Source organism: Simochromis diagramma, unplaced genomic scaffold, assembly GCF_900408965.1.
Source record: "Simochromis diagramma unplaced genomic scaffold, fSimDia1.1 OVJJ01000197.1, whole genome shotgun sequence".
In the NCBI taxonomy this organism is placed as follows: domain Eukaryota; kingdom Metazoa; phylum Chordata; class Actinopteri; order Cichliformes; family Cichlidae; genus Simochromis; species Simochromis diagramma.
This window is the reverse complement of record NW_024386935.1, coordinates 394,441-416,048: the sequence shown is the minus strand read 5'-3', so window position 1 is coordinate 416,048 and position 21,608 is coordinate 394,441. Positions and strand designations below refer to the sequence as shown.

The following is a 21,608-nucleotide window of genomic DNA, read 5'->3' as shown; positions in this document are numbered from 1 at the left end:
TATTTTTATTTTCCTACACCATATTGCTCAGAAGAAGAGTCAAATTCAAATCAGTTCAATTGTCACCACAAGACGCTTTATATTTTAAGGTAGACCCTACAATAATACATACAGAGAAACCCAACAATATTATGCCCCCCTATGAGCAAGCACTTTGGCGACAGTGGGAAGAAAAAACTCCCTTTTAACAGGAAGAAACCTCCAGCAGAACCAGGCTCAGGGAGGGGAAAATGCAAATGCATCAGTTTCCCTCTTTAAATGAGAACATAAAGAGAGTCTGCTGCTGAAGATAACCTGGATAAAAAATTCAAAAGGTTGAAAGCTATGGCGTTATTTTTGTGCCACTATTCTGAGCGCACGTAAAAAAAATTTGAGCGCACGTAAAAAAATTCGCAGGTGCAAGTGTTGCATTTTGAGGAGAAATTTATTTTGAGCAAAGAAAAGCTAAATTTGAGTGAACAAAATTCATTGCTGCGTGCAAAAAATGTATTTCAGTGTTTGCTATTATCCACACACACAATAGCAGCCCCTCTCGCTCAGTTTTTGCATTTGCGCTTGCGCAATGTGTCGCTCGCGCTCTAAACATTTCTGCCCGTGCACGTTCAACTCTTTCTGTAAACCATTATATTTGTGCCACAAAACCAGCCAATCACAGACTTGGATGCAAAAAATCTGATTGGCTGTTTTGGTCTCCAATCAGCTTGAAATGACGAAATGCAATATCCCAGAATCCATTTCATCCAAAACTCAAACGAGGCAGTGGCGGAGTTTGAAATATTACTCTTTCTGGGTCACAAAATAAACTTTTAAGATATTTTCATGCGAGAATGGTGCTGTGTAAACTTCAAATATCTGCTTGATTTATCAAGACATCACATATTTGCATAAGTGCTCTAATGTTTTTGGAGATGCCTGTTACCCACCAGCTGACCGAGTGGTCACTCGGGTTAAACATAATATATAAGGCTGAACTGACAAAAAATCGTCCCGACTACACCGCCAGGTATTATAGGAAAAAACATAAAGCCTAAAACAAACGCTGTTGTGACAGTGATGTACACTGTCTTGTATATATTTATGATTTGTATCATCTTTATGTTTCCCTCTCACCACATATCCAAACCGATATCATGACCAGCAGCTTTTACAGCTGTGGCTCCAGCAAACATCAGCTGATACTAGAAAGTAATATTAAATAAATTCTAACAACAGCTTATCAAGCTTGAACGTCATTTTATTTCATTGCATTTATTTATTTCACACTTGGTACAACAGTTTCCACAGTTAGTTCTTTCAGACAAACCAACCACACTTTCTATCAGTAAAGCACTGCAACCATGTGTGAAAAGGAGCAGGAAGAAGAAAATATTCTTATTAAACCCTGCCCCCTATCTACAATCCAACTTATATTGCAAGTGGGCACCAAAAATCAAGGAACAAACTAACATTAACATTTATCTCCGGTCCTAACTCGAACCAAACAACAAATTTACAATCAGAATATACCACTCCACATAGTAACAAGGAGAAAAGATAAGCAAATAAAATAAATGAGGCAAAAAAATAATGGATCCTTTTTCAATTAACTCCAATTTCATTCACATTCTTCATGTTGAGTTATCGTTTTAGACATGTAACTCTTTTTAAAACAATGTAAATTTATACAAGTCTTTAAATTATAATGAAGAGAGTTCCACAGTCGTATACCCCTAACCGTTGGACTCATTAATCTTTGTGTAGTCCTAGCTAGCTGATGCTTAATATAAAATTTCCTTCTGCTGTCTTCTCCCCCCGAACACATTAAAAATACTCTTTGTAACTTAAAAGGCAAAATATTATTTTTAGCCTTAAACATAATTAATAGTATGTGTAGTTTCACTAAATCTCCTAATTTTAATTTATTTATTATTTATTTATTTTTATGTTCTCTATATTTAACGTTATGAATCCTTCGTATAACTTTCTTCTGTAATAAGTTTAGAGGTTTTTTAGTATTCTCATATGTATTCCCTCAAACTTCGACACAGTAACTAAAGTATGAGGAAAACAATGAAAAATATAAAATGCGCATTGTTTTGTAGTCTAATAAATCTCTTACATTTCCAACCATCTTCTTTCTAATATACTCAATATGTGATTTCCACATCAAATTTTCATCTACAGGGAGTGCAGAATTATTAGGCAAATGAGTATTTTGTCCACATCATCCTCTTCATGCATGTTGTCTTACTCCAAGCTGTAGAGGCTCGAAAGCCTACTACCAATTAAGCATATTAGGTGATGTGCATCTCTGTAATGAGAAGGGGTGTGGTCTAATGACTTCAACACCCTATATCAGGTGTGCATAATTATTAGGCAACGTCCTTTCCTTTGGCAAAATGGGTCAAAAGAAGGACTTGACAGGCACAGAAAAGTCAAAAATAGTGAGATATCTTGCAGAGGGATGCAGCAGTCTCAAAATTGCAAAGCTTCTGAAGCGTGATCATCGAACAATCAAGCGTTTCATTCAAAATAGTCAACAGGGTCGCAAGAAGCGTGTGGAAAAACCAAGGCGCAAAATAACTGCCCATGAACTGAGAAAAGTCAAGCGTGCAGCTGCCAAGATGCCACTTGCCACCAGTTTGGCCATATTTCAGAGCTGCAACATCACTGGAGTGCCCAAAAGCACAAGGTGTGCAATACTCAGAGACATGGCCAAGGTAAGAAAGGCTGAAAGACGACCACCACTGAACAAGACACACAAGCTGAAACGTCAAGACTGGGCCAAGAAATATCTCAAGACTGGTTTTTCTAAGGTTTTATGGACTGATGAAATGAGAGTGAGTCTTGATGGGCCAGATGGATGGGCCCGTGGCTGGATTGGTAAAGGGCAGAGAGCTCCAGTCCGACTCAGACGCCAGCAAGGTGGAGGTGGAGTACTGGTTTGGGCTGGTATCATCAAAGATGAGCTTGTGGGGCCTTTTCGGGTTGAGGATGGAGTCAAGCTCAACTCCCAGTCCTACTGCCATTTTCTGGAAGACACCTTCTTCAAGCAGTGGTACAGGAAGAAGTCTGCATCCTTCAAGAAAAACATGATTTTCATGCAGGACAATGCTCCATCACACGCGTCCAAGTACTCCACAGCGTGGCTGGCAAGAAAGGGTATAAAAGAAGAAAAACTAATGACATGGCCTCCTTGTTCACCTGATCTGAACCCCATTGAGAACCTGTGGTCCATCATCAAATGTGAGATTTACAAGGAGGGAAAACAGTACACCTCTCTGAACAGTGTCTGGGAGGCTGTGGTTGCTGCTGCACGCAATGTTGATGGTGAACAGATCAAAACACTGACAGAATCCATGGATGGCAGGCTTTTGAGTGTCCTTGCAAAGAAAGGTGGCTATATTGGTCGCTGATTTGTTTTTGAATGTCAGAAATGTATATTTGTGAATGTGGAGATGTTATATTGGTTTCACTGGCAAAAATAAATAATTGAAATGGGTATTTGTTTTTTGTTAAGTTGCCTAATAATTATGCACAGTAATAGTCACCTGCACACACAGATATCCCCCTAAAATAGCTAAAACTAAAAACAAACTAAAAACTACTTCCAAAAACATTCAGCTTTGATATTAATGAGTTTTTTGGGTTCATGGTTGTTGTTCAATAATAAAATTATTCCTCAAAAATACAACTTGCCTAATAATTCTGCACTCCCTGTACTATTACACCCCAAAAGTGAAATTCAGTAACTCTTTCAATCAATTCTCCATTAATTAATTGACATAATGACTTCTTCCTCCTTTTCACAATTGCCAAATATCATGAATTTCGTTTTTGTCAGATTCAAAGATAATTTATTTACATTAAACCATTTTTTAAATCTCAGAAATCATAATTTCAACCAAATCTTTCAAATTCTCTCCAGAGCAATAAAAATTTGTGTCATCTGCAAATAAAATAAAATTTAACCTTTTTGATACGTCACAGATATCATTAATATATAAATTAAAAAGTTTAGGTCCCAAAATAGAACCATGAGGAACGCCACATACAATCTTCAATCTTTCAGAGGTATTGCTGAGATAATGTACATATTGCGACCTATTGAACGTGCTACTGTTGTTTAGCGCAACATCCGCTGATTTCCTCTTTCTGGTGCAAAGTGGGCGATAAACAAACAAGAGAGACGATCAGCTGATCATTGATCAGTTTCATGATTGAAGTAGCAACAGGAGAGGGAGGGGAGAGAATGAGAGAAGAAGAGGGTTTTTGTTGATCGTGTCGAGCATATGGAAACAGAGGTAAAGGAGCATCTCTTACACAACACAGACCATAATCATCTTGAAGAGAGAAAAGGTTCAGGGCGTGATTCATCCGGGCAACAAAGAAGCTGTGGCATAGCAGAGAGGAACGAGCGAGTACAGAAAGGGGGATAGTTGTTTTTCTTTCTGATGTTTTCCTTTAAGGCACAGAGGCTTTATGTGAGCCATCAAAGGGCATACAACTGTAGAGGCTTCAAAAGAAAAGTCAGGGTTCACGGAATGCATTTTTAGAGTCATCTGCAATGTTTTTGCACACAAATGGTAAATGGCCTGCATTTGTATAGCGCTTTTCTAGTCCCTAAGGACCCCAAAGCGCTTCACACTACATTCAGTCATTCACCCACACATTCACGCACTGGTGATGGCAGCTACATTGTAGCCACAGCTGCCCTGGGGCGCACTGACAGAGGCGAGGCTGCCACTAGGCCCTCTGACCACCTGGGTCAAACATGGGGTTAGTATCTTGCCCAAGGATATTTGGCAGCCAAGAGGCAGCCTGGGATCGAACCACCGACTTTCTGATTAGTGGCTGACCTGCTCTGCCACCTGAGCTACAGCCACCCACAAGGAACAGTAATTATTTAAAAAGGATTAATACGTACACTGATGAGCCAAACCATTAAGACCCACTGAAAGCTGAAAATTAAGGTCTGCAAAGTTGTGAGACGGAACTGCTGCCATGAAGCTCAATTGTTTCGGCACATCTGACGGCACATCCATCTAAATCCTGGTGCAGGTTTATATTCTGGGTAAGTCTATGGGAAAATGGCCCCCAGCTGCCTTGTTCTATGACCTCAATAAACACGTTCCTGGTCAGTTTTAGGGTCTCAGCCACTAGTGTCAAGTTTTAAATACAACATGATGTTCATTTTGCACATTAGTGACCCCAAGTAGAATAAAGACAAGTGGATGGATGGATAACACTGGCAAACATGTCATGTAGTTACTAGGGGTGCAACGATATTCGTATCGATATTGAACCGTTCGATACAGTGCTTTCGGTTCGGTACGCATATGTATCGAACAATACAACATTTGTAATTTATTTTATCAACTTTCCTTCTGACGATGCTGTCTGTGTTGAGCGCTCAGTGAATCTGCGTTCGACTACTCCGCCTAGGCTCGACAGTGCAGCCTAGGCGGAGTAGTCGAACGCAGATTCACTGAGCGCTCAACACAGACAGCATCGTCAGAAGGAAGAGCGCAGGGCAAGCTAGCGAGACAGAAGTTAAGCTCTCCTTGTAACATGGACCCTCATTCAGATCTGGCGTTTGGAATTATTTTGGTTTTCATGTGACGTATGACCCTGAAGGTAAGCGAGTCATGGACTACAGTAAAACAGTATGTTGGATGTGCCACGCAATGCTCAATTACATGGGTGGGAACTAGTGTGTTAGCGCAGTTAGCTCGTTAACGTGTTGGCCGTCTAGCCCCATGCACGGGGCGATCGGCGGTAGCTCGTTAACGGAGATTTGCCGTGTTGTGGCGTTAAGGTCATTTCAACGAGATTAACGCTGACAGCACTAGTGGGAACACAACGAATATGACTGCACATTTACGCCGACATCATCCTAGTGCAAAGACAAGTGGAAGCAGACAAAAACAAGCAAGCATGCTACTAACTTTAGCCGAGTCATTTAGACAGCTGTTAGCACATGATTCTCCTTATATATGTTTAATATGCTGCTGAGAATATAGCCCAGAAGAAGCGGATAGTATAGCTTTTATTTTGGAAAGAGACATTTCTCTGTAATAAACTCTCTTTTCCAAAGATGAGTGATTCCTCAATCAGATACAGGGCTCGCAATATCGCTAGCCCGACGTCCCGGGGCTAGCGATTTTTTTTCAGTCGGGCTACCAAAATCTATCGCTGCCCTGCCCGTAGGAAGGAAAAATATATGTCAATGCTTTTGCATTCTTTCAGAAATGTAGCTGGGTAATTATGTCATTGGCATCGGTGAGCCACTGTCAATATGTGACATATTGCAATCGCGTTTGAATTTGCGCTTATTTTTTTGCTTTCACTTTGCAATTGCGCGAACTGTGTATAGAGAGCGACAGCACTGATCTGTGAGTGATGATAATTTGTGCACCAATTCCTCTGACATCGTCTTATTAATCGTTAGCTTACTATGCAAACATGACAAGTGAAATCTCCCGCAGCAAGCTTAAACATGTGAGAGGTTGATCGCGCAGAGAATCGCTGAGCTTATGTGAGTGCGTGTATAAAAGCAGCAGGATATATATTTGACTACAATGACCTGGATGACTGAGAACCTTCACAGACAGATATATATTTTAGTTCTGCTGAGCCAAATAAGACAGGTCAGGGTGAAGAAGTGACAGCCAAAGAAAAGCTTACCACAAAACGGAGAAGTTATGACAAATCAGACTATAAGGCAAAAAGAAAGTGCAGCTTTATGGTTTCATGGACAAAATAATTTCTGTGGCTGCAATATGACGAGCTAAATAACCAGGGCTGCACATAAGTGGTCCGCAGGTGCGCATTCGCTGTCAAAATAAAAAACACGCACAAGGGTTAGGGTTAAATTTAAAAACTGTACTTTTGAGTTAAAATATATATTTATAATTTTAATAAATGACAAATTAAAAAGGCATGAACATTTTTTTTGTATCGAAAAAATATCGAACCGTGACACCAAAGTATCGAACCGAACCGAACCGTGAATTTTGTGTATCGTTGCACCCCTAGTAGTTACATCTATATAGGGCTTCTTAAGTCTTCTTTCTTCTTCTTCTTTTGTCCCTAGCTGGCAGTTGGCGGGGGAGGTCATCCATGAAGCCAATACGTCGCTGTGGGTGTCGTAGGGTTTCCGTCTTGGTCAACGATGCACACCCATCGTGGGAGCAACCATCATGGCAGGCGATGGTTGCTCATGCTGCAGACGTGGCCAAACCATTGCAGTCATCGCTTCTAGATCAGCTCTTCCATCTCTAGTCTTACTCACTCAAAGTCACAAACATGACAGCAGGATGCAGGAGAGCACAGGGGAACTAGAAAAGACTGTCTCAAGCATTAGTGATGGGATTTCCGGCTCTTTTTAGAGAGCCGGCTCTTTTGGCTCGGCTCACTAAAAAGAGCCGGCTCTTTCAGCTCCAAACCGGCCCTTTAGGTTGTTTTGTTGCTTTAATTAATTTATTATTAACAATAATATAAAATTATGCACAAAAGGAATTACTAATGTAAAAAAAAAGTGGTTTTATTTATATATGTTTATATATAAATATATGTGGTGGCCCCTAGAGACAAAACACGTACAAACTCCAAAACATATTTCTAGCGTTAACTGAACTTCAAAACAGAGCTACCCTAGATCACTTAAATTACACAAGTGATCTAAATTGTATTGTTTGTGTATAAATACACAAACAATACATATGTTTATTGTTTGTGTATTTATACACAAGCACTCACATATATTCAAATAATTAAAAAAAAAATGTTAATTTACCTGTTACTACCACACACCAAATCCGGTCGTTGGTACTTGCTGGCTTGTGTAGTCACTAGGTAACAAAAGCTCAACACTGCGCCTAGCATCCTGGAGCACTTGTGTTGTGTTTTGTACGTGTGTCTGAGTTTTTACGTGTTTCAGAGTTCGTACGTGTTTTGAAGTTTGTATGTGCTTTGTCTCTAGGGGCCACCGTAAATATACTTTTATTTATTCACTCCACATAAAATGTAATAAATAAATCATATAATACAAAAACCAACTAGTCACAGTTCAACTTTTAACTTTTAAGTAACTTTTAAATTTTCAGCTTTTTCCTTTTAAACAAATTTAAAATGAAACAACACAAAACGCTGCAAACCACAACACAATTAAATATAAATTAAAATATGAAAACAAAAAGAAGATGCACATTCTCTGTCATATTGACCTGCATGAATAAACTTTCTGAATCCTTTATCATCCGCAACTGAAAATAGTTGTGGATGATTGTCCCTGGCTCGCTTTCTCTCTCTCTCCCTCCCGCTCTGTTCCTGTGCTCCTGCAAGTGTAACTACCGCCCCTCCCCCCTCTGCCCAGCGCAAAGCACAGGGCTCGCATGCTGAGTGAAGCGGGAAAAAAAGTGCGAGAGAGAGGGTGAGAGAAGGAGAAAAAAACAAACCACGGCTCACGATAAGGAGCCAGCTCGTGTCGTTCACGTCACAGATCTGGCTCTAAGAGCCGTTTCGTTCGCGACCGACACATCACATCATGATACCTTGACTTCTATTATGCCACTTATTAGACAGTTAGTGTTTTTTAAGTTGTTTTAGGTGGGAGTGACACATTTTTACAAAATGTTCAAATGGGAACATGACCGAGTGAATTGAGGTACTTCATTTTTAGGTCCCACGACTTGTTTATTTCAAGATTTTTAAAAGGGGCTTCGTTACAACACTAATGTCAAAACCCAGGTAATTCTTGCATAAAAGAATAACTTTATTTAGATAACATATTTTAACTTGCACCCTAAATTGACATCATTAGCAAAGATCTGACCAAGTACAGCTGAGGAGGTGGCAAAGAATTTTGTAGGGAAAACATTTGGGATTTTATAATGCAAACATATATTTTGCAAAGGCATGAGTGTAGACTGTGCAGTCTTTATATTTGTGGTTAGAGTCCTTCATGAAGCTGATGAAGTTAGTCTTAATTGTAGGAACTGGTCCTACAATTAAGCTGACCTAAGATCAACAGTTCCAGAAATCCCTACTCTGATTGTATACTATTTGTGGCATGCTTCTTTGGTCACTGTGGTGATGGTGAGGTGATCCTCCCTGACCAAACCTTCAGTCATGACCCACACTGCTAACACTTGTCTGAGGTTGCTTTGGCAGTGTGGGAGAGCTGAGGGATAGCTGAGGGGAGACGGAGAATAACTTTACCAGATGTCGCACCACAGCCAGTTGCTGACAGGCTGTCTGTCGCGTGGGACAGGGCTGACAGAGAGGCTGCAGGCTTCCTGTTTTAGAAGAGCAAACATGTCTGCTACTTTCGAAAAGTCTAGTGCTGACTGCATGCTGAGCAAAAACCAGCCATGGTATTCCCATTAAATTAGGCTCAGGGGTCTGCTATTTGTAGCTTTGCTGTGTTACACAGTAACTGGGGATATATGCTTCAGCAGGAGATCTACGTTACGCCTTAACCACAAACCACTCTGAAACCCTGCACCGTAACCCGACGTGCACTACCCAAGAAATGTGAGGTCGACAAAGCCCACACAGTTTTTTATCAATGATAAATTTATCAATGAGAGAATAACAATCGTTGTCTCATTAATCACAATCAGAATACTTTATTATAAGGAATAATAATCATAGCATCAATAAGACTCACAAATATCACCAAGCTTCTGGAGGGGGACTGCTGAAACTATGACAACGGACATGAGGGAAGTACAAAGAAGTAAAAGAACTAACGGGACAAATGTGTTTGCCCCTGAAAAACCCAAAAAAATGAAAGACTGCAACGAGTGGTGACCCAGGAGGGGAAAAAAATCAATCAATAATGTTTCTTTAATTGACAGGTGCTATGACAAAATTGTCCTTTATATAAACACACAAACACTTAACCAAAAAAAGCCATCACATAAATAAATAATATGTTTACAAGATGTGACAGCTGTCAACATGAGAATTGCTTTTCAGTCAAACTAATCAGTCATATTTTAATAATGTTTAACACAAGTTGTATGCAGGCAATGCATCCTTATTCTTGATTGCTACTGCTAGTACTCTCCCCTGCGGTCGCAGCAGATGGCCCCGCCCCTCCCTGAGCCTGGTTCTGCCGGAGGTTTCTTCCTGTTAAAAGGGAGTTTTTCCTTCCCACTGTCGCCAAAGTGCTTGTTCATAGCGGGTCATATGATTGTTGGGTTTTTCTCTGTATGTATTATTGTAGGGTCTACCTTAAAGTGCTTTGAGGCAACTGTTGTTGTGATTTGGCGCTGTATGAATTGAATTGAATTGATGTTAGGGTCATGTTAGCAGCATGCATGCTTGGACTGGCAGGGTGCGCCAACATGGGCAACTACAGCTGACAGCAGTGAGCTAGGTCTAACTTCCACTAGAGTAATTGAACTGGATCCCTCCTAACATATTTCTTGGTGCCTATTAGAGTGTTTTCAAATCGAATTGTCTGATCAATAACACAGTATGTCATCCTTTGAGGATGGAAATGAATTGAAATCTCCTGAAGTGGACTGTGTGTTCTGTGATTTTGGTGCCAGTTTATTTCTAATTATATTTATCTCTACTATTACTGGGGGGGAAACAAAATCAAAAATCATTCAGAAATCTTTCAGTTCATTAAATGAAAGTAAAACATTTGATATGGCGCCATCGTGGCTCAAGAGTTGGGAGTTCGCCTTGTAATCGGAAGGTTGCCGGTTCGAGTCCCGGCTTGGACAGTCTCGGCCGTTGTGTCCTTGGGCAAGACACTTCGCCCGGTGGCGCCAGTGTCTGGCAGCCTCGCCTCTGTCAGGGTGGCTGTGGCTACAATGTAGCTTGCCATCACCTGTGTGTGAATGGGTGGATGACTGGATGTGTAAAGCGCTTTGGGGTCCTTAGAGACTAGTAAAGCGCTGTACAAATACAGGCGATTTAATAAATTATTGTCAAGTTATCTTAGTTATGTGTTTCAATAGATCTTACTTAAATCCTGTTCCATCTGGAAAAAACTGCACTGCCAAAACAAATCTTTTGAATTAGGGTCACAGGGTAACAATATACATTATATTTATAATGTGCTGACCATTACTTCCACCCCATAAAATGGCACAAAGCAATAAACTATAAAAAACTAATTAAACCCTGTGATTGCTCAGCACTTCATGTTCATGTATATCAGTTAAATTAAATAACTATCTAATCACAGAAAAAGTATAAAGACAGACTGAGATCCAATTGTTAAAATTAAAAATGCCTTTACTAAAAAGGTATTTATATGCGTAACTGACAAGGAAAAAACATCCAAACATTTCTACACATACAATCAAATAGAAGACACACCTCGATTCTGTAGCAGTTATCTGACCCCTGATCAGTTTAGGGTTCTAATGATTTATATGAACAGTAATGCCACATTACTCCAGCTAAAGCGTTATTCGGGTCCAGGTACATTACCACACCGGTCTGGACTTGAGGAGGCTTAAACCGGATAAGCATGGAGCCCATGGACACACAGAGATCTGCTATCCAGATAACACTGTGAGAGATGAATGAGACGACTCTAAACCTCGTGTTGGAGCAAATTTCATCCCACAAGGGATTTGTAAAATTTATGATTGTAAATGGATTTGATGCTATATTCAGTTGCAAAATGCTATCAAACATAGTCCAAACACACAATTTACTTCAGATACTCTCGGTCTACTTTGAAGTAGACACTCACATCTATGTGGAGACTATAACTTTGTGGTTGTACCGTGTGGGAGATATCTGACACTATGTAGACAACCGACACAGGCCTGGAGTGTAATTTATAGAAGGTCATTACATTCTAGATTGTAATTATAAAAATGATGTGAGAATCTATTCTGTGCTATTTTTGTTATTTTAGCAACTCGTTTAAGTATGGTATTTGTGAAACCAGCAGCAGGCACATGTTGGCTCTATTATAAGCCCTCTTACATCTCATTCAGCAGATGAACAGGCAACGAACGGCACTTGAAATAACACTTGGTTTTGCCAAATATTTATTTAGAAGCCAAGTTTTAAAGAAAAACTCTCTCCCAGAAATGCACTGCAAAGAAATGTCTGGAAATTGCGGTCACTGCCCTCTGTCCTCTCATATGCGTCCGTGCCCCTTTTCCTTCACTGGTTTTTATGTCTGACACATTTTCTGGCATTTAGAAACTGCTAGCTGAAATTCAAATGAGCTGAGGAAATTATTTTGAAACCGGGTCTGGGTCATTGTGGCCATGCATAGGTCTGCTCAAGTCTGCAATGCTGCAAAGCCAAGCATCAACACTGCTCTGTCTGCTGACTTCCCCATTAATAACCTCAAGTCAGTCCGACCGGCTGCGGCCAGAGGCACAACCACTCGTGCCGTCTAAGGATCCTTTGAAAAATATTGGCTTATTCATAGATACATCCCAGTGAGTCTGATGTTGGAGTCCAGCCTTGAATTTATGACAAGCCACAATAACCAACCACGAGCTGCTGAATTATGGCTCGTTGATCTGTCAGATGTATTAGTCTGCCAGCCAAAGTTGGTCCAAAAAAAGGATTTTTTTTCCCTCTCTGAATGGTTTGGGAAGTTCAGAAATAAAAAAAGCAAATGTCACGAAGGTATTGCACGATTGTTTCCAAGTTTACCAACTACTTCACGGTTTATCCAGAGACAGTACATGGTTTATTACTTTATGACATAGAAATACATTGTGTTTATTCTCCTCGTTGGATTTTGTTTAGGTCAGTTTTAATAATAATAATAATAATAATAATGAAGCTGAAGTGAAACTGCTGTTCCTCTAAGTCCTGATAGACACTGTGAGGTAGCAGAACATAAGCAGCAAGGAAAGTGATAGGAAGACAGCATCTGCAGACTGTTCAAGTTTCTTTTAAGTGTTCTTTATTTTCTGGCGTCACCTTTCAACAATTGTTTCGCAAAACATAAGACCCTCACAGTCAAAATCTCACCTGCTTTATACAGAATTTTACCCACAGCTGAAACTCATTAATCTCTACCGTTGAGAAAACAGGGTACACTAAATAACACAGTCTAGACAAAGAAACAGGAATAAGATCATTCTTCCACTTAAACTCATTCACCCAACTAAACGGATTGAAAAGTCAATCTCGTCACAAAATCCGACTCATGAGGTTATTTTAAAGGAAATTAACAATTTGACACAAAAGAAACACCCCTTCATTTGGTTACACTCAACTGACATGATCAATGCATCATATCCTATATAAACAGGAAGTAACGGGGCGGCCTTTCCCATATACCAGTTTTACACATAAGACCTGCACAAAGGAACACACAATGGTACGTACAACCAAACTACATAAACAAATGAAAGATTCAAATCAACTAATAATTAAGTGGCATTTAGCTTTAAGAACATTTGCACAGATGTAATGAATGTAACCAATGCTATCCTAAACAGACCCGGGATAGTATGCAGAGCCAAGGTTACATGTGCTGTGTCTACACTAAAGCATTATGATTGACTAGAAGATAACAGAAGACAAAATAACAATATATACAAGTGACAAATGGTACATGAATTCAGTCCTAGCCACTTTGTCACAGACTCCCATGCTGAAAAGCCAGACTTCAGCAATGAAATTAACACATTTACAAAGTGAGTTGAATGTTTTTATAACTCACTCACTTGAATTTCATTAAGGATAAACGGCATGTGGAAGTAGCTGGACCTTTCTATTGTGTTTGTGCTGTTTCATAATAAATAATCTGACAAATAATAAGGTCTGCTGAGCAGCACAAACCATCCAAGAAGTTTGTGTTTCAGTTTTTAGTGAAATGCTGAAGCTTTACTAAGCTGTTGTGCCGTTTGTGCACCCATACAGTTTACAGATGACAGCAAACAATATAGATACACATGACGATCTCAATATTATGCCTTGTATAAAATATTACAATACATTAAATCATAACCGTTTACGATTTTTGCACCATCAGATTGTTATGAACTCACGGGCTAAGTGAGGAAATACAGTATATTAGATGTTTGGCACGCTGGCGTCCACTTTAAACTGTACAGTGGGGATAATTTGTCAGGCAAGAAAGTTGAAAGGAGGATAGGTAGCAGATAGACTCAGCTGTAGGCAGCTTCCTTCCACTCAAATCTACAGAGGCACTTGTTGTTTCAGCAAACTGACTGGTTCTCCCCAAATGACACAGTTATTTCATTCCATTCTCCAATTCGAACTCTTATACTCCCTGCCTTTGTCTGAAATTGCCCACAGAAAATGAGACTAATAATTCATTTTCGACAGCCCAGAGCAGCAAGCGATGCTTAAGTCTTTATGCCATTTACCGCTGGAGCTGCAATTTGAACAAATCCTTTTGCTGCCGAACTGCAAGCTGCACATTCTCTCCACATCCTCGCAGTGTCAGACCCAATGTGATGGTTTCTGTGCGTGTATGTGCATAAAAATTACTTAATTATTATTAAGTGGTAACTTTGTAACAATGTATCAACAGGATTCTCAGTAGTTCTCCCATTAAGCAGTTTAATTTAGAAAACGGACACAGACATCATTCATGTTACGTTTGAAATGTCTTATGTATATTCATTCATGATTGTGGGTAATGTAGTAAATATTCTTACACTTCCCTTCACTTTTTCAGATAAGAAGGAAAAAAAATCACACTAACTGAAAGTAGCCAAAGGAAGGCTATTATGTCACTATTGGTAGCACAGCTCTGTTTGGAGACCTCTATAAATATACATAGGAGGCACAAGATGTGGAGGGTAGAACAAAGCAGTATTAATAGTCAGATACACCATGAAATAAGTTGCTGGAGGTGAATTACAAAGCAACTTGCAGATACACATCAAGTTGTCACAGCAGGAAAAAACAATTTACCTTAACATCGCACTGAATTAAGGTCAGCTAGTTAACGTGCCATTGCACTGCAATAATACAAACATGCTACTCATCTTTGTGGATTATGCTGCTCAAGTATAGTTAAGTCACTATAAATTAAGGGTTTCAGAAATCAACACTCTCACCGACTAAAAAACACACTCTGTACCACAGTAAAACACTCATTAAGACAGAGAGAAGATGCATGAAAAGATGATTTTTAAGACTTACTCACCGTGGATAGGGTTGTGTCCCACTGTTAGGGGGATAGGCCTTTCAGGCTGGGTCTGGATGTGAGTCTGTGTGTGAGTGGTGTGCCTTTGGTAGTATTTGGGCTTTATAATATACTGCTGGCTCTGACCAGGGTGAACTGGCACAGGTCGAATTCTGAAGGAAAAGCAGAGCACAATCAAATACAAAAAACACATTACAAAGACATGCATACACTAAAAATGACACTTTCATGTCTTTTGGATCAATATCAATTTTATATGTGAACAAGTCAGTTTTAATCATGCTCATAGCACTTTGTAGTTAACAGGAAAATGCCCCAACACTTTAAATCTGTGTTCACAGTAAGCGATTTCCTGTGACAGCTCACAGAAACCAGCTGCTGTCACAAAAGGGACTGGGATGCTGCCACCAGTGTCTGAAGGTTTTGGCCCATAGAGAGCACTGCAGCCTCATCTCTCTGCCCTCTGTGATTCACTGTGCATTGACCCTTTGGAAAATGTGATCTTTTCCCAACACTAAAATCTTCTGCTTCTTTGTAAAAAGAAATCTTCTTACCACTTCCTGAAATTATCACTTTGGTTTTAGGAGGTGATAATATTTAAGAGCATCTCTCTCATGACAAATTCTTTGAGTTCCTCCAGAACAGCATCATCCCCCATCGCTTCCACTTACTACCCTTTCCCTTTTCATCAGCCTTGTCCTCAAACCACTGAGACTAAAGCTTTTTTAATTCTGCTCAATGGACAGGTCGACGCTGCAGAGAATAGGTCCCGAGGATGTGTCCTCTTAAGTACAGGGCAGTCAACTTGATTTTACTGACAAATGAAACAATTTTCCCCAGGAGTTGAACCCTTAGGACTATTATGATACTCTGACTGCACTATTAAGTGCAATTACTGGTTATGGGAAATATCCCTACAATTTAAGTACTGATTGCAGTTAATTTTGGTTAACACGTTTTCTACAGGATCAACTGAGATGACACTCCGACTGTTCGTAAAGCACCATCATCAAGTTAAATTTTCTTCTAGTTAGTATCTCTGAGTGGATCAGCTCTTCCCCCTCTGTGTCAGGGAGTCACCAAGACATTTATCAAATGTTAAGCCAAAGCAATGCAAGCAGACATGCACTAATCTTTTCCTCTTTTACAGCTCCATAAATAATGTATACTTTATACTTTAAATCTCAGGGCCCTGTGGTATGGTGAACTCTTTTTAAGCCTTGTACTTAATAATAATAAAATAGAGATGGATCAAACTCTCACCACACTGACTAACTGTCATATATGATTCCAGCTGAAAAAGTTGAAAAACATACAGGAACAGAGGTTTTCTGCAGATGATTATGAACATGTCCTAATACTATGGTGTGAGATACTGACTATTTACAATTTTTTCACCTTGAAAGTAAGATTTCACAGTTTTTTATATTAACAAAATACAACTGCAACAAAAACAATTCTAAAAGTGCTATTTTATACTATGCTATACTTCTCACCCAGAGCAGAGGCCCTGGTGGATCGATCCCCAGCTACCAAGCATCCGATTCATTCCAGTAAACCGGATTCACAGATTTGTTGACTTAACTGCAGGTTATCGCTGAGGGTGGCTGATTAGTGGCCAAAAAATCAAAGTAAATTGTGATGCAAGCTAGAATCTTCAGAATATTTTTGGAATATTATTTACTTTCCAGACAACATATTGTAAATGAATGAGACAGACTGGAACCTAAAGCGATTTAGTGTCTGGGATCACCCAGCATTCAGTCTATTGTACAGCTCTGGGATCCTGCCATGAAACAGTATTGTAAGGGCACTGTAAGCAAGTTCAAGTAAAAAAATAATACATCACAAAACACTAAATGCACCTATTGGTGCTAAAGTACAGGGTGATATTAGTGATATTAAAGCCCTGTTTGTGGCACATTAGTATATGTGAGGGGGCAAACTCCTCAAGACGGGTGGTGACCATGGTGGCCATTTTGAAGTCGGCCATCTTGGATACAACTTTTGTTTTTTCAATAGGAAGAGGGCCATGTGACACATCAAACTTATTGGTAATGTCACAAGAAAAACAATGGTGTGTTTGGTTTCAACATAACTTTATTCTTTCATGAGTTATTTATAAGTTTCTCTTTGTTCACAGCCATTGACATGTCGAAGAGGTTAACACGTGAGGAGCAGATCGAAATTGTGTTGATATCTGGTGAACGCAGTAACCGGGTCATTGCAGAAGATTTCAATGCAAGACACCCTACGAGACCACCCATCTCCCATGCTACAGTTAGCAAACTGCTTGCTAAGTTTCGGGAAACTGGTTCAGTGCTGGATTTGCCAAAATGTGGACGCAAGAAAACTGTCACTAATGAAGAAACATCAGTGGCTGTCCTAGCTTCATTCAGCAAGAGCCCACAGTGCAGCACTCACCGCATGCCGCTGGAGACTGGCATTAGTCGACCATCCCTTAGGCAGATATTAGCTACTCACAAATGGCACCCTTACAAACTCCAGCTACTGCAGCATCTCAACGAGGATGACCCAGATCGGTGCACAGAATTTGCAGAATGGGCAAAACAAAAATTGGAACAGGACCCTCAGTTCACGCAGAAGATTTTGTTCAGTGATGAGGCAAACTTTTATGTGAATGGTGAAGTTAACAAACAAAACCACCGCTATTGGTCCGACACTAACCCACATTGGATGGATCCCTCCAAGACTGTTGGAACAACAAAAGGGATGGTTTGGTGTGGTATATGGGGTACAACGATATTGGGTCCATTCTTCATCAATGGAAACCTCAAGGCCACTGGATATTTGAAATTTTGATGCATTCTCAATCATCCAGGAAAGTAAATCTCCAAAAGTTGAATCTGTTCATCTGGACGTAGTGTTTTTGTGGGAGAAACGTTTCGTCACTCATTCAAGTGACTTCTCCAGTCTCAGCTGACTGCAGGTTTCCCCAATCTTATAAACAGTACATTTGCATAATGACTGAACCCAGCCCACTGAAGGAACAATGGGCTGGGAGGTCAGTTCCTTAATCTTAATTATGCAAATTCTCATGACCTTTGATCAACAACCACTGACCAAAACCCACTGATCAAAGACCACTGATCAATGGCCATGAGTACCATTCACAGAGTTGGGGAATGGCTGCAATCATAGCATTGTAAGATGGTGAAAGATGTACCCTTAAGCCCCCTCCTCAATTCAGAGATGGTCTTTCCCTTTTCACGTAAATGGCCTCCTTGACTCCGCGCTCAAACCAGCGTTCCTCCCTGTCCAGGATGTTACATCCTCATCATTGAAAGAGTGTCCACTGGCCTGTAGGTGTAAATAGACTGGCCTGACGAGGTAGCTCTTCTGTGTTGTGCCATCCGCTTCGCCAGAGGTTGTTTGGTTTCCCCGATGTATAAATCCTGGCAATCCTCCTGGCACTTAACAGCGTACACTATGTTACTCTGTTTGTGTCGAGGGACCCGATCCTTGGGGTGGACCAATTTTTGGCGCAGCGTGTTTTGGGGTTTAAAAGCCACAGAGACCCGGTGTTTAGAAAAATGCGTCTCAACTGCTCCGATACTCCTGACACATATGGGATCACTACAGGTTTTCGCTTGGGCAGCGGTTGTCCTTCTCTCCTGGATCGGCTGGAGCTTTCTTTAGGTGCCTTTCCAGTTTTGACAAAAGTCCACCTGGGATAACCACATTTACTCAGGGCCTTCTTGATGTGCAGTTCTTCTGCCTCCCTGGCTGCTGTGTCAGTGGGGATGGTGTTCGCTCTGTGTTGTAGCGTCCTGATGACACCCAGTTTGTGCTCCAGTGGATGATGAGAGTCAAACCTTAGATACTGATCCGTATGTGTAGGTCTACGGTACACGTCAGCTTTTAGATGTCCCCCATTACTGATGGAAATCTCACAGTCTAAGAAGGCTAACCTGCCACTTTTCATATCCTCCCTGGTGAATTTGATGTGTCGGTCCACCGAGTTAATGTGATCCATGAAATGTAGTACATCCTGAGATTTGATTTTCACCCAGGTGTCATCCACATATCTGAACCAATGGCTTGGTGGTGTTCCAGGGTAGGATAGCAAAGTCCTCCTTTCCACTTCTTCCATGTACAAATTGGCCACGATGGGTGACACTTGGGAGCCCATGGCACACCCATGTTTCTGCCTGTAGAACTGACCCTTGTATGTGAAGTAGGTGGAATGAAGACACAGTTCCAAAAGCAAACACACCTCCCAGTCCATTGTTCCTTCAGTGGGCTGGTTTCAGTCATTATGCAAATGTACTGTTTATAAGATTGGGGAAACCTGCAGTCAGCTGAGACTGAAGAAGTCACTTGGATGAGTGACGAAACGTTTCTCCCACAAAAACGCTACGTCCAGATGAACAGATTCAACTTTTGGAGATATTTGAAATCGCTACATGATGATGTGTTCCCCTCTTTATGCACTGAAGCTGGCACGTTCCCTGAGTTTTTCCAGCAAGATGGTGCACCACCACATTATGAGTGCCAGGTCCGAGCATTCCTAGATGAACAGTTTCCTGGAAAGTGGATTGGTCATCGTGGGCCAGTTGAATGGCCCCCAAGGTCTCCCGATCTGACCCCCTTAGACTTTTATCTTTGGGGTCATCTGAAGGCAATTGTCTATGGTGTGAAGATACGAGATGTGCAGCACCTGAAACTACAGATACTGGATGCCTGTGCTGGCATTTCTCCTGCGGTGTTGCTATCAGTGTGTGAAGAGTGGGAGAAGAGGGTTGCATTGACAATCCAACACAATGGGCAGCACATTGAACACATTTCATGAGTGGTCAGAAACGTGTAAATAACTCATGAAAGAATAGAGTAACGTTGAAACCAAGCACACCATTGTTTTTCTTGTGACATTACCAATAAGTTTGATGTGTCACATGGCCCTCTTCCTATTGAAAAAAAAAAAAAGTTGTATCCAAGATGGCCGACTTCTAAATGGCCACCATGGTCACCACCCATCTTGAGGAGTTTGCCCCCTCACATATACTAATGTGCCACAAACAGGACTTTAATATCACCAACCATTCCCATTTTATCACGGTGTAGCCATATAAATGGCCCAAACTGTATAATATTCTGTACTATAACTACTTCTAACAGCTAACATATAATTCAATTCAATTCAATTTTATTTATACAGTGCCAAATCACAACAACAATCGCCTCAAGGTGCTTTATATTGTAAGGTAGACCCTACAATAATACTAAAATAAAAAATAAAAACCCAACAATCATATGACCCCTTGTGGACAAGCACTTTGGCAACAGTGGGAAGGAAACACTCCGTTTTAATAGGAAAAAAACCTCCGGCTGAACCAGGCTCAGGGAGGGGCAGCCATCTGCTGCAACTGGTATACACAGCAGCTGCTTTCCATCTACATAACCATGAACTGAAACAGCAGGTCAATCTGCCTGTCTTTAAGCAGTAACTGAGAAGAGGTACATTTTATGTTAAATTTAATCATTTGAATTAAGGATACTGTCTTGAACATTGGGTCGTTTTACACTGTAATTCATATCAATATTAGCCCTTAGTATTTGAATACTAAATTTAACATTTATTAGACTGGATATAAGCTGGCTGTCTTGACACACTGTGATTGTAGTGTTTGTGTATTCCTTCAGCACATAAAAATAGTACATCTATTGGAGCTCCCAAATGCTGGCACAGAACTATGGTAAAAATAAAGTCGGTATGAATATAGCTTAGGGCACTGATCATTGTTTGGTCAGCTGTCAGTGATCAGAGGCACTAGGCATCCTCTACATCCTTTATTATTAAAAACAATGGTGTGAATGCTCGTGTACTCCAGGCTGATACACTGTACTTCCCATTCTTTATCTTCTCAATTGACCAAACTTCACGCCGTCAACCATGTTTACTGCTTAATGAAACAAATAAATGCCTGAGCTACATTCAGACAAATGGGACATGTGCTCTTAATTGCCATCTTTTAGTCCGACATTTGGGAAGATTAGCAGCTTAGCTCAACGTTGTTACAGAGATCAATGTTTGAGATCTCAAAAAAGACAGATTGGAAGGCTGCAGATTTGAACATGAGGACTTTCTGGTGTTAACAACATATAAAAAGAGGAATAATGATTATTTCTTTTCCACATGCATTCTTGCCGCAACCAAGTCACAAGAAACTGCCCCTGTCCAGAAAATCATCTCACACACTTCCACATCAAGCGTTGGCTTAAACTGGCTGAGTGCATCAGCATTTTTTTTAGTCATGTTTGAAATGCCATGAAGTCTGGAGTTTTGACTTAATTTTGTAAAGTAATCAGATGTTTTATCTCTAGAAGTCTTTCAAGTTGCCCGTACAACCATTAAGATTAGTACTCTTCTGGAGGTACTGGTCCGTGTGTGTGGGCTACCATCAACTACTGTAGCCAACCTTTACATGGAGGAGGTGGAAAGACACGCTCTTTGCTCTTTTAAAGGGACAGTACCTAG

The 21,608-nt window shown here is 40.4% G+C and overlaps 1 protein-coding gene across 6 annotated transcripts in view; it reads right to left on the bottom strand.

Moving 5' to 3' along the window:
• Positions 1 to 21,608, bottom strand: part of ltbp1 (latent transforming growth factor beta binding protein 1) — a 127,545-nt gene that overhangs the window by 70,690 nt on the left and 35,247 nt on the right. For all 6 annotated transcript variants that reach the window (XM_040037152.1, XM_040037153.1, XM_040037154.1 and 3 more), the window contains exon 3: positions 15,110 to 15,261. In XM_040037152.1, the coding sequence (XP_039893086.1) occupies positions 15,110 to 15,261 (152 nt within the window). The remainder of the gene's footprint in view (positions 1 to 15,109; positions 15,262 to 21,608) is intronic.